This window comes from Pocillopora verrucosa, chromosome 3 (assembly GCF_036669915.1).
Source record: "Pocillopora verrucosa isolate sample1 chromosome 3, ASM3666991v2, whole genome shotgun sequence".
NCBI classification, from domain to species: domain Eukaryota; kingdom Metazoa; phylum Cnidaria; class Anthozoa; order Scleractinia; family Pocilloporidae; genus Pocillopora; species Pocillopora verrucosa.
Window position 1 is genome coordinate 31,694,992 of NC_089314.1, and position 14,863 is coordinate 31,709,854.

Here is a 14,863-nt window from a genome sequence, read left to right on the forward strand (position 1 = left end):
TTTAGTTTGGTATTTAGTGAAAAAACTCCCGGAACTAAGTTTATTTATAACTCGGTATTTACACAGTCTCTGCTCTTTGAGTTTACCTCTGTTTCAAATTCATATTTGTAAAGCTTCGAACCATCTGACAGCTGAAAATTGATCATACAAAGAGTTTTACTCGGAAGATTTTATTAAATCTTTTCTATTTGTTATCAAGTTTATTCGAAATGCGCTCACTTATATTAAATTCTCTGCGTTTTAATTTTCACTTTGCCACCCGACCTCTCTGTCTTGAAGAGTATGAAACTGCAGCTTTTGAGAGGTAAATGGAACCTGGAGATAAAGCTGTAACTAAATGCTGCTATATAATGAGCTCACTTTTACACTTGCTATTACACTTTTTACTAGTGCTTTCTTTTATCATGTCCCACGTCAAATTTTGCTAGCTTAAATTGCAGTTCCTGAATAAAGACACGTGGTTTCATATCATGACAGAAGGTAAAGATGTCTGCTGCGTGTGATTCAGTTTATGGTTATCTTTTTCTCCTTTTAACGATAACTAATTTTACAGATCGAGGACAAAAAATTATAACTTGCAAAAATTCAATACTAAACGGTATGTTTTGGGTTATATAAACCAGGAAAGGCCAGTGTAATAAATGTCCCCCATAATCATTTTTCCTGAAAAACATCATTGTTTCCTCGGCATTTTTATTTTTCTAACTGTATAAACTTATAATTTCCAGCCTGATTCATTTGCGTATTACAATTTATTACCTGTTTGAAATGTTAGCTCAGGCTATTTTCCATGAATTTCTGTCGAAATCGTAATGAGATTTTGAATTAACAGAACTTTTTCTCGTTCTCTGACGAAAAATTGCTTGAAATTATTTAAAAATATGCTATATGAGTGAAAAGGCTACTTTTAGCTATTTGTTTTACAACTGTATTCGCATTTATTCTTCTTTACTTAGAATTATCTGCCTCAAAAATTTGAGGTTGAATAAGTATTGAAGCACAAAATTCCTGACTTTCTCTGTGCGACTTTCTTTCTCACTTGTTTGTTGGCATTTGAATGCCGTCTCAACTGTAAGATGGATTATTGTCTAAGGATTGACTGAAATTTTTAATTAAAGTAATTCCAGTTTCAAGGAATTGAAGGGTAATAAGTAAAATCTACTATAGTCAATTCTGCAGCAATATAGCGTTTTGGTGGGGAGAGTGCCAGCGGAAAAAAACCGTAGAGGATTAAAACCCCTTTTTACTTTGATTGCAGAAATTCACGCGTGCTCTTGTAGAGAGCCGTTTTCACCATGGTCCTGTCTTACACAATTAATTGAAAACAGGGTGTTCTGTGGTTGATTGTTGCCTGGGATACTTAAGACAAGCCTCATGGAAAAACGGTTTTCTCTGGTTTGGCTAACTTGGCGTAAACTTGTTTTGAAAAGATTCAGTATTCTGTAGGGGGAAGGTGAAGGCACTAAAAATAAAAAGTCCTTTTAGTTTGTGGCTAGTGAGAAATAGAAGAAACAAAGATAAAAGTGTTAAGGCGAATTAAAAATTGAAATATCTTTATTACATCAATTCTTTGTGAATGCGAGATCCGTGCGACAGTCACAGATCAGATTTAGACCAGAAAAGGCGTCAAAATGCGCTAAGAACACTAATGACCGAGATCCGAGATCCGAGATCCGAGATCCGAGATCCGAGATCCGAGATCCGAGATCCGAGATCCGTGCGACAGTCACAGATCAGATTTAGACCAGAAAAGGCGTCAAAATGTGCTAAGAACACTAATGACCGAGATCCGAGATCCGAGATCCGTGCAACAGTCACAGATCAGATTTAGACCAGAAAAGGCGTCAAAATGTGCTAAGAACACTAATGACCCAGATCCGAGATCCGAGATCCGTGCGACAGTCACAGATCAGATTTAGACCAGAAAAGGCGTCAAAATGTGCTAAGAACACTAATGACCGAGATCCGAGATCCGAGATCCGTGCGACAGTCACAGATAAGATTTAGACCAGAAAAAATGTGCTAAGAACACTAATGACCCATTCATTTACGGCTTTCTCTTACTATTTGACGTCTGTGATCCACTGATGATCAGTCACATGGAAAAATAGAGCCCATTTATTAAAAAAAAATGTCATTCAGTTAGATTCATATTAGATTTTAATTGACCGTTTTATCTGCTAATGTACAACTCTTTGTCTCTCGGCCCTTCGAAATATCAGAGCGGTTTATGTTGTGGCTTAATAACTTCCTGAAGCAAAAAATCTTTTTGTATTCCTGTCGAAATGTTCGATTTAAGGCTCCATAAATGATTGGGTTAACAGAGGAACTTGTTAGTCCCATATCAGTGTACATGACATAAACCACACGCGGAAGGGACCATTTTCCGACCCCCATTTCCACAAAATCGATTATTAAAACGGGCGTCCAGCAAAATACATATGCAAGAACGGTTACAAATAATGTCTTGGTCAGTTTAGCATCATCAGAAGATATGCTATTGTCATGTGCACGCCAACTTTGTATGCGGTTTGCATTTGCTCTTAATTGTCGAAAAATGTTGAAATAGCAAAACAAAAGAACAGAAATGGAGATGAAGAGACAGATATAAACAAAGTCAGACACAAACGACATCTTTGCTTCATGGAAACAGAAAAATTTTCCCGGATGGAAAATGTATTTTCTACCGCTAACGAGATAAGGGACTGGATACATCATGGCTAGAAACCAGACAGCTGCGGCCATGAGCCGTGCGCGTGGCAAGGAGAAGAGAGTTCGGTGCTTCATCGGACGAACAACACGATAGTATCGATCAAGAGACATTAATGCCATGGTCTGTAGAGAAGCTGCTGTTGTTGTTATAACAACATAACCTTGAAATTGACATGTTGCAAAGCCTGAAGTCCATCTGCCATGAATGAGTGAGAGTAAAGACAGCGAAGTCGTGAAGGAAATGATAGCAACATCTGACAGAGCTAGTGAAGCAATTAACATCCCCGGCACGTTCTTAAGTCTAACAGATTTGTACACAATATATAGAACAAGGAGATTTCCGACAAAAGAAGTAGAACAAATCAAACTGTAGATCAACGATTCTAGAACGACTTGAAATGTCCCACGAGAACTGAAAGATTCCGATAAGCGATCAGCATGGCTGTCTTCAGCAGACTTCCCGAAGATATTCATTTTGGATTTCTGAAAAAAATAATTGCGATTTAAAATCATATTTCAGGGGTTTTTTGATGAGCTTATTCTAATAATTGAAGAAGATCACAGAACCTTCTAGATTTTTTTCTGGCTTTTAGTTAAACACATTGAGCAAAACCTTTCGTCCTGTCCCAGCCGTAGGCAAATAAAGAAATAATTTTTTGGAGTTACCTTTAACTTATAAGAAAAGTCTCCATTAAAAAGCTCTCTTGTGTAAACAGTAAAAAAAGTCGTTAAAATGAAACGCATTTATGATAATCAGAAAATGACTCTTATGAGTATTTTAAAACTTTTTATGGTTACATTGAAACTTTATTAGGAAAAAAAAGCTTCCAATGTCCAATAAATAAAAATCGAGAGAGAGAGCGAGAAAAAAAAAAGAATTTCTGAAAAACAGCAATCCTGCAGTCAATTATCCCACGCAACAATTTTGAGTGAACCCGATAGGAAAGGCGTTGGGAAATTTGAACAATCTGAAAACACGACACCATGTCATGAAAACTTGTCAAGAATGATGTTTTTCATGATGACTTGACAAACACAGGAAGTTGTCAAGCACTTTATAATGGAAAATGTCTCCTTCACATGTCAATTTTTTTTTCAGGATGACCGTCAGGCTAGAAAATATTTCGCTTTGTTGTTATGAAGTAGACTCAACAGGATGGCTCCTTTCTTTTCATTTACCATGTAAATTCAGGAAGGCCCCCTTTTACAATCCTTGCCAGAGTGTTCTCGTAAGGGGCGTTGGGTTGGGAGTGGACCTGTATGAAGGGTGGGTTTCCAAATCACATCAAGAATTTCGGTATTGAAGGGGGTATCAATAAATCTGGAATCCAGTGGGGATTTTTGAAACTCTGAAATAAAATTAATATCTCGAAAACAACCAAAGTTCCAAGAAATAATAGCCAGTCCGGAAAATAGTTAGGGTTTGTTTATAGGCATCTTTGTTATAACATGAATAGAAATGGATTATTCACTGAACGGTTTTCACCCTGCAATTAAAACAATGTGTTTTCGCATATGGATGCCGCCTAACCTGGAAACATTAAATTATTCATAACTGTGGCGATGATTTTTGGAGGTAACTGACCATGAATACATTACACTTAAAGTAACATTTACCGAACTTAGTGGGTTCCACCAGAATATTAACTCTCCGAGCAGGCCGTTCATTATTTAGGACACAACATTACACCTCTCCTGTACAGCTGATATGATTTACAAAAAATCCTTACTATTATAGTATTTACAGCAGAAAGACAATAACTTAGGAGGGGTGGTTTTTTTTTCCCGACGGTAGGTTTACAACAAGTTAGTCATCACGATTCGATTCTTTTATTCTCATTAACTTCCTAATAAAGAAAAGCAATCTGATTGTCACAAATGAACGTTATCATTTCCTCTGATAGATACCATCTGGTCCTCTAGCAAAATGATCCAACAAAATCAATGGGACCCAGCCGGTGTTCCAAGGATCTCTCAAACTTCAACTTAGAAAGAATAATAACCTATGTCATCCTTATTTATTACAAATAGATAAAAAAGCCGAATTTCTGTAAGACCTCTATGGCGTAGTGATTGTATAAAATCAAAGAGACCGAGCTAATATTCTCAAAGGGCTAACTGAATCCTTATCACGAGGTTTTTTAAAACAACTTATTATGCTGCGAGTCAGTTAGGATACTTACGCTTTCATATTCTGTTCAATGACAAATGAAAGCGACGACTTCTTTCTCGATATCACGGTTTCTTTTTCTAGCTGAAATGGGGATGGATGTTGTTTCAGTTCATCGCCTTGACTCGACTTGGCAAATAAAACTTGCAAGGTGAAAAACGTCCCTTTGTCTTGCGCACGTACAGATGTGATTTCAATGCTTTTTTCCTCTATTGAGAGAAAAGAGATCATTTAATCTAGAAAAAAGCCAACCTGATTGGTTTAAACGTGAAGGTGAATATGCAATATGTACGGGCAGAAGAGAAAACGAATAACGGTGATTGTGATTTTTCCCGCACGAATTATTGAGACTCCATGCGATTGGCACAGGTGATTAAGACAAGTTAATTAAGGGGATATGTGAATGGCATAAGACTAACATAAGAACTGACAGTTTAGAAATGGCCGATGTACGTGGAGATATTCAAGAATACATTCAAGGGCTCACTTTCAAATTTTAATTTTGCTTGTGTAAACAAAGTGGATTTAAATCTAAAGACAATCTAAGTGTTAGTGTAACTCGAGCGTAAATGCAATGACAGATGATGTTCCGATTGTTCTGGAAACGTTTCTTGTCAGTTTTTACAGAGGAGAAGGTGATCTAAGATACACGTGCACAATTTATGCATGATACCTTTCAGGTAACAAGTTTATCACTTGAGTATTTATTAGGCGGTTTTAACTATGAAATTAAAGCAACTTGTTTTCGCCTATAGAAACTGCCTTACCTGTCATTTTTTGAATTGTTCAAATTTACGACGATGATATATTTTTGTTTTTCTTGTTGTTTTGCTTTTTTGAGCCACGCATCCATTGCATTTAACCCGGTGTATTCCGCCAGAATATTAACTCTTACAGCAGGCTGGTTATTGTTTGCGACATAACATTACGTTTTTTTTGTGAACTGACACGAACTACAATAAACTTGACCTGCATGGATAGTTTATTTTTAGCGACTCAATTACAGAAAGTTATAAATACGTAGTTTTTCTTTTCTGCCAATGGGTCTAAAATCCATCGAAATCGAAATTCGATTCGTTTACCATCATTGCATTTTTGAGAAAAAAGGCATCTCGATTATCCGATGAAAACTTTAAAGCAGATGCCATCTGTTCTTATGACTCTCTTATGGCGGAATGGCCCTTAGCATTTCTCAAGCTCCATATTCTAAGGAATAGATATCTTCTTTCTTGGTCATTTATTGAACAAACAAACAAACGAATAGAAATAATTCTCATTTTCACAAGACCTTACCGCTCAAGAGGCTTAATCGACTTTCATAGCGTACTTATGCTATAAAATCAAAGAGACATATCCGAAACTTTAGAATTTTCGCGAAAGGCCAACTAGATCTTTATGTAAGTTATCGTAAGAGTCTGTATACTTATGATCATATGTTCGAGTCAAAAAGATACCGTCTTCTCCTCAACATCACGGGGGTTTTTCGGTTTAATTGGTGAAAGAAGATGCTTCAGTCTTTTAACTTGGCACGCGAAACTCAGGTTTTCCTTCTTCTATCTTCTCGGTTGTGTTGGTATATCAGCTTTATTATAGAGGGTCAGCTGGGAGAAGCAGTGGTTCAAGTCTCGGTCAGTTCAGTTTGTCACGTTGGGAAATATTTTTTTCCCACAGTACCTCGTTCCAATCAAGTCATGGTTGCGGCAAACCGTAAGTAAATGTGACGAAATTTTAAGAGGGTAAAATTGCAATAGAGTGGCATCGCATCCAGAAAAACATGAAACAACTCCCGAAAGACTGACACTAATGCTCGTGACTAAGCAGCATAGCAACTCTACCGCAGAGGGTATCAAAGGATAAAATAAAAATTAAATATTTGCGCCATTTTTCCAGCCCAATGCTAAGAAGGAGCGCATATGAGCGGGAAAAGGAAAGAGACTCTTTGTTTATGTTAAATTCTACGTTTTCCAAGCTCTCTAATTGAGGTCACCTTCATTGACTCGGAGCAGAACGCGAAAACAGAGACAAATTCAACTGCAATTAGGGCTCACATTTGTATTACAAGAATTTTCACTTTTTTGCATAACTGTTGAATCGATAGTATACTGGGTAAATATGGAACCAAAATTGTTCCGTTTTAATTCAAGAGAACGAATCAGGTTCACCTCGTATGTTACCTAGAAACCAGCAAGAAATAACGTAAAATGGCACACATGAAACAATCACCTTTATTCCTGCCTAACCTTAGCTACACTGAACTGTTGGTTGCTTTGTTAATCTTCCAAAAAAATGCAACTATCATTTCTCTTCACTTATAGCTTCCCTGTCAATGACAAATGTTTCAGTCCAGCCACGGCCGACTGAAATCCAGCATTGTAATCCGTGGCCACCTCATTCTTGATAAAATCTGTTCTGTCATCTTTGTACTCGTCATTCTTACCGGGGCCTCCAACTAAAGCACCGTACAAAATTTGCGGGTTGGGGTCTGGCTTGTTAAAGTCATTCCAACTGCAAGGGACGGGAGACAATGGGCAAGAACTGCTGCGATGGTGAGGCCTTTCTGGTGGGTTGATACCGAACCCTACCACAAAACTGCGGTCGCTATCACCCAACATGTAGTGAATTTGTTGCTTTGCGAAGTTGCGGAACGCAGTCGGTCTTATTCCATGGTCAGCGGCGACTAGGGCCAAAAAGGCAGTGTTGGCCGAGTAGCGGTTTGGACCCCACTGATCACGCCAGGCGAGGCCTTTTGGAGTGTAGTGGACTTCGTGTCCGGGAAGCCAACTCGTTATAAAAGTATCCACAGCTTGTTTGTACGAAGCTTTGTTTGTGATTGCAGCCAAGAGGACCTGAACGCCGCCTTTTTTGTCATCCCATGAAAACGCCCAAGTTTTCCATTCATGGCAAAATCATTGTAGTACTGTTCGGCCTTAGAGAGATACTTTTGATCTTGGGTAGCTCTGAGGAGGAAAAAGAGCTGTGCTAAAATGATTTCGAAAGACATGTTAACCAACGCGTTCGTATTTCATTGCAATAGTCAACTTCTTCACAAACTCCCTGGAATAAAATCCTCGTATGACGCTCAATATAACATACGCCTGGTAATATTAGGAGCGAACAAATCGATTCTCAAGGCTCCATTTGTCTCTATAATTGTAAAGAAACGAAAGGGAGTATATGTTCGTTCTTACTAACAGTAGTCTTAAGCAGTCCATTTGGACTGTCATTAATCGAACATAGAGAGAGGACAAGAGGACAAGGCTCAAGCTTTTGGTTGTGTTTGGCAATCAAATGGCCATCAAATGTCTCAAATCACTCAATTTGATTTCGGCGAACAAGAGCTCTTCTCAATCAATAAAAGCATTTATGGATACATATATGTGGTTACCAGTGACTCAATTAGACAATTTGCCAAGCCTGTTGGCAAAAATAAGACAACAATGTTTATTAATGTATCTCTCACGTACGGATCAACTCCTGCTATAGTTGTGAAAAACGACACCATCTCACAAATGATCCGGTTCTTACTTGTACAGCCAAGCTGCAACCCCAGACGAGTTCGTCTTATATTCCACTGTGCGAGCGGTTAAAAGCTTGCTGCAGTAGGATGGAATCACTGTACAGCCCACGGTTTTTTGTTCTGCAAACGTCATTAAAGAATTCAGCAGCGTGCTGAAGAAGTCTCATTGAATAGCTGATGTCTGTGGATCGGAAAGCGATTGAAGCCGCAGCAAGGGCTGCAGCTGTCTCAGCGGCCAGGTCTGATCCTGGTTTCTGAGGAGTGATCTTCCAGGCTGGTCTTCTCATGGTCATGTCCTCTGGTCTGCCCCAGTAACCATGATCAGCATTGCCATCACCAACCTTATAGACAATTGGTCAAATGATAAGACAAGGCTTGAGATTAGTTTCCAGGAAAACTTACCGTAAGTTGGTTAAAATGGTTAGTTTTTTACATTATCATGGGCATCACTTGGATACTAATTAAATAATCAGTACCTGCCCGGTCTTACCTGTCCATAGAACTCATCTTGTTTCGTGTGTGCTTTCATAAAATAGTCCAAGGGCCACTTAATGGAGTCCAACATGTAACTCAACTCTCCAGCATCTTCATAAGCATCTCTATACTCCACTAAGCCCCAAGACAACATAGTAACACTAAACGCCATCGGGAACCCAAACTTTACGTGATCTCCTGCATCATACCAGCCACCAGTCAGGTCCTCGCCATTATCACCGCGGTCACCGAGTGCTGAGTCTTTCCGCCAAGGAACTCGGTTGGAGGAAGGAAGTTTACCTGATCGTTGAGCTTCGTAAAACAAAATGGAATCGTGAAGTACTGCGTCATAATCAAATGGCGGGGGAGCACTGCTGGGTTTATTCGTAGTGGGTAGCTCAGTTGGTTGTTCTGTGGTGGTTGAAGGTACTTTCGTAGATGGTGACTCTGTGGTAGCTAGTGGTTTTTCGGTGGTTACTTCTTTAGTGGTTGGTGATTCGGTGGCAGTTGGTGGCGCTGTGCCAGTTGTTGGTAAGTTGGTAGTTGGGGGTTCTGTGGTTGCTGGAGGCTCGGTGATAGTTGTTGGTCCGTTGGTAGCCGGTTGCTCTGTGGTATCTGGCTCTTTAGTGGTTGGTGGCTCTGTGACAGTTGTTGGTCCATTGGTAGTTGTTGGTTCTATGGTAGTTGGTGGCTCTGTGGCTGTCACTGGCTCTATGGTTGTTGATTTGGTGGTAGTTGGTGGTTCTGTGCCAGTAGGTGGTTCTGCGGTAACTGGTGGCATTGATGTCCCTGGTTCTTCTGTGGTGGTTGGTGGTTGGGTAGTACTAAAAGTACATCCTCCCTCACCTCCTCCAATCCAGCTCTCTTTCCGGCGAAACTCGATCGTGGCTTCACTCGGCGGGTCAGAATTCATTTGTTTCCTTCCAATAATGATCATCTCAAGCCTTGAACATTTATCAAGATTGGCGTTATAGGGTCTGTTTTCCAGGATGTATACCTTGCGATCACTGGATCGCCATTTCTTGAACGCTTTTGGCGTTTGAAGCGCCCTCACAGCAATGGGGAACGTTAGTGTCATCACCCAGCCTCCCTCGACCTTCTGCTGCATAAGAATACTAATTTTCATTTTAAATCCATTCGGCCATTCTTCAATCAATCTTGCAGTGGAATTTTCTTGAACTGGGGGAGTCGCTCCCGGTGGGATTACTGTTGGGAATGGGGACATGTCGCATTTGGCGTTTCTTCCCGGGTGAAATTCTAGAGTTGCGGAAGGAGCAGCTTCATTGTTTTTCGCCTTTTCCCCAATAAATTCCATTTCCAATTTAGATCCAGCCTTGAGATTCCCATTGTACTGCTGATTCCTTAAACAGAAAACGCTATTACCCTGAGCAGAAGACAACCGACGAGCATTGGGAGCTTGAAGCTGCCCTATCGGCTTTGAAAACTTGAGTGACATCTTCCACCCTCCTATTACACTCTGAGACATAATATGGCTAATCTTCATTTTGAAACCATTGGGCCAGTTATCTACCAGTTTGATATTTATTTCCTCACTGTATCCCAAAGAGACGAGACACAGAAGCAATAAGAACTCATTCATTTGGACCTGGGATGTGAAGAAAAGAATTGAGTTTAATTTCTTCATTAACGCCTGATGTAAGTCCTTGCTGCTTGTTCTTTGATTCGCGAGAGTCGAATTTTCTTGTTTTTTTTAAATTATTTATTAAGAATAACTATAGTAATGATAGAAATATTATTTACAAAAATTTTACTTATGACAATGATAATGATAAAAGTAGTAATATTGATTAATATTTTTATTTGAAGAGATGTTGAGGAAGCCAAAAAATGCATTGGTAAAAAATTCAGCACTGTCGTAAGGGTCAAATACAATTTTAAACCTCGATGGAATTTATTCGTTTCTCCTTCACTGGTGCGTCTCTCCCGTAAAGCTAGAGGGTGCTTTTGAGGAGAAAAAACAAGTTTTCTGTTGCGTTCAACAACATTGGAAATTACAAACCGAGTATGAGGTAACCATTTTTCCTGCAATCAGGTGGGCCAGATTCTTAAATGTCCACACCAATTAAAAATAAAAAATAAATAAAAATTTTACCGATTGTTTGCTTTTTCTTCCTAGTCTCGCATATTCAGTTTTAGCTGCACATGCACTCCTCAGTCATGCTTGATTTATCGTTTAAAAGAGGGATGTTTTCTCGCTTTATAACGATGTTATCCGAATTGCAAAGAATGTCTATTCAAAAGCCTTATTTTTAGGAATTTTTCCAACAACCTAATTATAGTAGAAATTACAGTTGCTAAAGTCGCTTTGCCAATAGCTCTTTTTCATCTATGAATGTCGGATAAGTTACTGTTATAGAAAGTGGAAACTTTGAGCCGATTTTTCAAATGGTTTTTGGAACTTACCTTCTGAGGGGAATCTTCAATCCAACTTTAGAAGTGCTTAAAATGGCGAATATTATCCGCGAGTGTAGTCTTCGGGGTTAGATACGGAAATATTCTTAATATCCAGGATTGTTTAAACAGGTAGTACTTGTTATTGATTCAAGAAACAATGAGTCTTTTGAACATACTCTAATGGCTGATCAATTGACGCAGGCGACTGTATCAATTTCGTCATAAATCCGCCTTTGAATCTTTTCTGTAAACAGACTGAGTTAGGGCCTGTATTGTGCAAAAAAATTCATTCTTCTCGAAGCTTTAATCGACCTTGACAGCTGTCCACAGAAAACAATAAGCTAAACGAGATGTTGTCTTTCCTAACATTTTCGTCAGGTTCACACATTCTATAAAGAGTAAAACACTGAAGTTCGTCTAGGAATAATTTTCAAAGGTAAAATAACAAAATGTTCGTATTGTTTCGCTACCCTGGATGCGTGTCAGGCATGGATGAAGCTCATTTTCCAAGTGGTTTCTGTAGCTCGATAATTGAGCACCTAGTTTGATCTTGTACTCATGATTTTGTGGAGTTTGACAACATTTTGACAACAAACGAACCGAACAGCTTGGAATGACAACGTCTATTTTCAACTGAAGTGGTGTTTTTTTTGGAAGAGTTAAACTTACTGCGATAACCTCCTTTAAGCTGTCGATTTTTTTTTCATCGATTTTCTCTTCTACTGCTCATGTTTCATTTGCGCCAGTTATAATATTAATACTCACTCGACTTGTTACGAATCTGTAGCGGGTGACAAAATTTCAGGATTCATTGTTTACATTTCTTTGCCTCTTTTGGAAGGTTTCAAGTGTTCCTATTTTAATTAGGACATCAAAATTGTAGTTTATCACGAGGGAAGCAACTCAACCAAGTTTTTACCCTGGATACAAATGAATACAACAGTTACTAGTTACACTCTGTTCTGTAATTAATGCATCTAAAAGAAATATGTCCCCGTTAAAATTCCTAAGAAAACGGCTGTCAGCTGAAGAACTTGGTGTCAATTGGCTTCTTCTTGTGAATCTTCTTTCAAATTAATGTTTACTAACCAATGACACGTCTCGCGAGTACTGTGAAATTATACTCTTTATTTGGTCTGAGTGCGTAGTTGAGGTGGTCCTAAAAACCAGAAAGCAATTGAAGAACAAAGTTTACATGAGATGAACTGTTAACAGCTGACCTTCCTTCGATATGGAAAGACAGCTTTGGTGGAAGAAAGAATTGGACAATAAGAGATTGAGACGAAACTATTTGTGTCCTCTCGTTTAAACTTTCGTTTCCCCTTCCTCGATCCCCCTCCCTCATGTTCATCCAACGAAAAAAAAATGTAGGTTAGTTAGTTTTATGTGGCAGAGTTCAAACCTGCTGAAGGATCTGCATTTTCAATCATATCTCCTTAAGTGATTATCGAAGCACAAATGCGATCACAAACTCCAAACAATTTAGTAAAGAATACGTACAGTACTAGCTCGGAGAGAGTTTTGAGCTTCGATATCATTGCAAAAAAATTGTACGACGTCTAACTAACTAACTGGAAGCAGCAGCCAGGTCGAATCGCACCAAGGACTTGCCTACAAAAGGTTATGACAAAGTTTTACACCAACACTTAAAAACATTAAAAAATAACACGGATACGGGGCTCGAATTAAGTTGAAATTTTTCATTGTTCTCTGCTAAGAATAAAATGTTTAAGTTCAGTGATAGCTAATTGGAATCCAGCATTGAACTCTGTGGCTAGACACTAAGTCCACTACACTCCAAAAGGCCTCGCTTGGCGTGATCAGTAGGGTCCAAATCGCTACTCGGCCAACGTTGCCTTCTTGGTCTAAGCTGCTGCTGACCATGGAATAAAACCGACTGCGTTCCGCGACTTCGCAAAGCAACAAATTCACTACATGTTGGGCGACAGTGGGCGCAGTTTCGTGGTAGGATTTGGAACCAATCTACAAAAAAGGCTCATCACCGTAATAGTTCTTACCCATTGTCTCTAGTCATTTGAGACTAAACAGCCCCCAAACAAATCTGCAGTCCCTGAAGGGTGCGTATGTTAGAGGCCTGGGTATGAACGATGAGTCTAAGGATAGCAGAAAGGACTTTTCTAAGAACAGGGTAGCTTGTTTGTATGATGCTTTATTTGAGATTGTAGCCAAGAGGACCTGAACGCTGGCTTTCTTGTCTCCATTTAAATGCCCAAGTTTTCAATTTATGGAATAGGCTGTGCAGTATTGTTCAACTTTAGAGAGATAATTTTGATCTTGCGTGGCCTTTGAGAGACAAGACGGAGTCATATTGGACTTGTGTGGCCCTTGAGAGACAAGACAGAGTTGTATTGAACTTGTGTGGCCCTTCAGAAACAAAACGGAGTTGTATTAAACGTTAGTGCATTGTAGTTTTGCATCGACCTATTCATCGTGTACCCTCCCCTCGCTGTTTGTTCGTACCTCAGTTGATATTATCAGTTGAAATTGAAATGTCATCCTCTCTGGTTTAAACTTATTTTAAGACTGCATTTTTCTGTAAGCCATCATTGGGTATACTATTTTGTTGGCCAAATATGGCAGTTTATATGATACAATCATGTCTTTAAGAAAGGAGAAAATTTACCTAATTTTATGGACAGTCAGAATTCTTCAAAGGCAATTTCCCCGAAATCAAACGGTGTTTTCAATACCAGACGCCGTTTAAACAGCCGAACGAAACAATGGCTCACTAACAATGATTATTTTGAACTGTGAAAATTGTCAAACAGTGACGCAGACATCTGCAACGTCCTGCTACTGAGTTAGTTTTCTTTATTCAGCTCTGTAAACATTGAAGAAGTTTAAGCATCAAAACTGAACATTGTAGTGTTATAGGCGGATTAAAAGCATAAAAGGTTAGCACTGTTTTTTATTTATCTTGGTTTCAAGGTTGATTATTGGCTTTCAAAAAAAGACACCGAGGCATAATTTTTAAAATGAAAAATTAATCTAAAAACAATATTAAAATCTTCAATTTTTCCGCCTTGTACTCCTATACCTCTTGAGCCGCTTCACGTAATTTATTAGGCATGCGCAGTTGATCCTTAGTGCCCTAATAACATGTAGTGGTATTGATCATCAAATCATTGTGATACTGTGATTGCTCCGATTGGTCAGCAACTTATCATGTATTGTATCAAAAAACGAATAGAAACTGGATTATTTTGAATTCATTTACGGCGTAAGTAAACCACTTTAGCGAGGATGCTATAGAAAAATGATAACCTACTTGTAAACCCTGTACCGAATTTCGTAGAAAAGGTTGTGGTTATTAATCGTGGTGAATAGCAATAAAAGCTAAGTTTTTCGTTTGTCTCACGATGTAGTCACGTGTGATGTAGATCGCAACGTTTCGACTGCATTCTGCTAGTCTTCTTCAGGCGATGAGGTCGACTGGTCATGCGTGATCTTATAAAGCATGATGCTCTGCTGTGATTAACTGTTTTTTCAACAGCTCTGATTGGTGCATTTCGATCCTTGCTGTTCACTCAGTGATTTGCTCCCTCAGCGGTCCG

General features: G+C 38.9%; 2 protein-coding genes across 2 annotated transcripts; both read right to left on the reverse strand.

The window, feature by feature from the left end:
- Positions 1 to 2,160: 2,160 nt before the first annotated feature.
- On the reverse strand, positions 2,161 to 4,984 carry LOC131774611 (neuromedin-K receptor-like). Its single transcript, XM_059090666.2, has 2 exons — positions 4,896 to 4,984; positions 2,161 to 3,195 (listed from the first exon to the last, which is right to left on the reverse strand). Exon 2 carries the CDS (start codon positions 3,184 to 3,186, stop codon positions 2,161 to 2,163), a length of 1,026 nt encoding a protein of 341 aa, XP_058946649.2. The 5' UTR covers positions 3,187 to 3,195; positions 4,896 to 4,984.
- Positions 4,985 to 7,088: 2,104 nt separating this feature from the next.
- On the reverse strand, positions 7,089 to 11,404 carry LOC131774514 (uncharacterized). Its single transcript, XM_059090560.2, is given in 6 exon segments — positions 7,089 to 7,770; positions 7,773 to 7,839; positions 8,408 to 8,424; positions 8,426 to 8,740; positions 8,890 to 10,479; positions 11,298 to 11,404. Coding segments are annotated over 5 exon segments (2,562 nt in total). The 5' UTR covers positions 10,474 to 10,479; positions 11,298 to 11,404; the 3' UTR covers positions 7,089 to 7,191.
- Between the last annotated feature and the right edge of the window lie 3,459 nt (positions 11,405 to 14,863).

Bases quoted from the DNA above. Each gene is read 5' to 3' on its own strand.
- LOC131774611 (XM_059090666.2), bottom strand. From the start codon at position 3,186: ATGAATATCTTCGGGAAGTCTGCTGAAGACAGCCATGCTGATCGCTTA.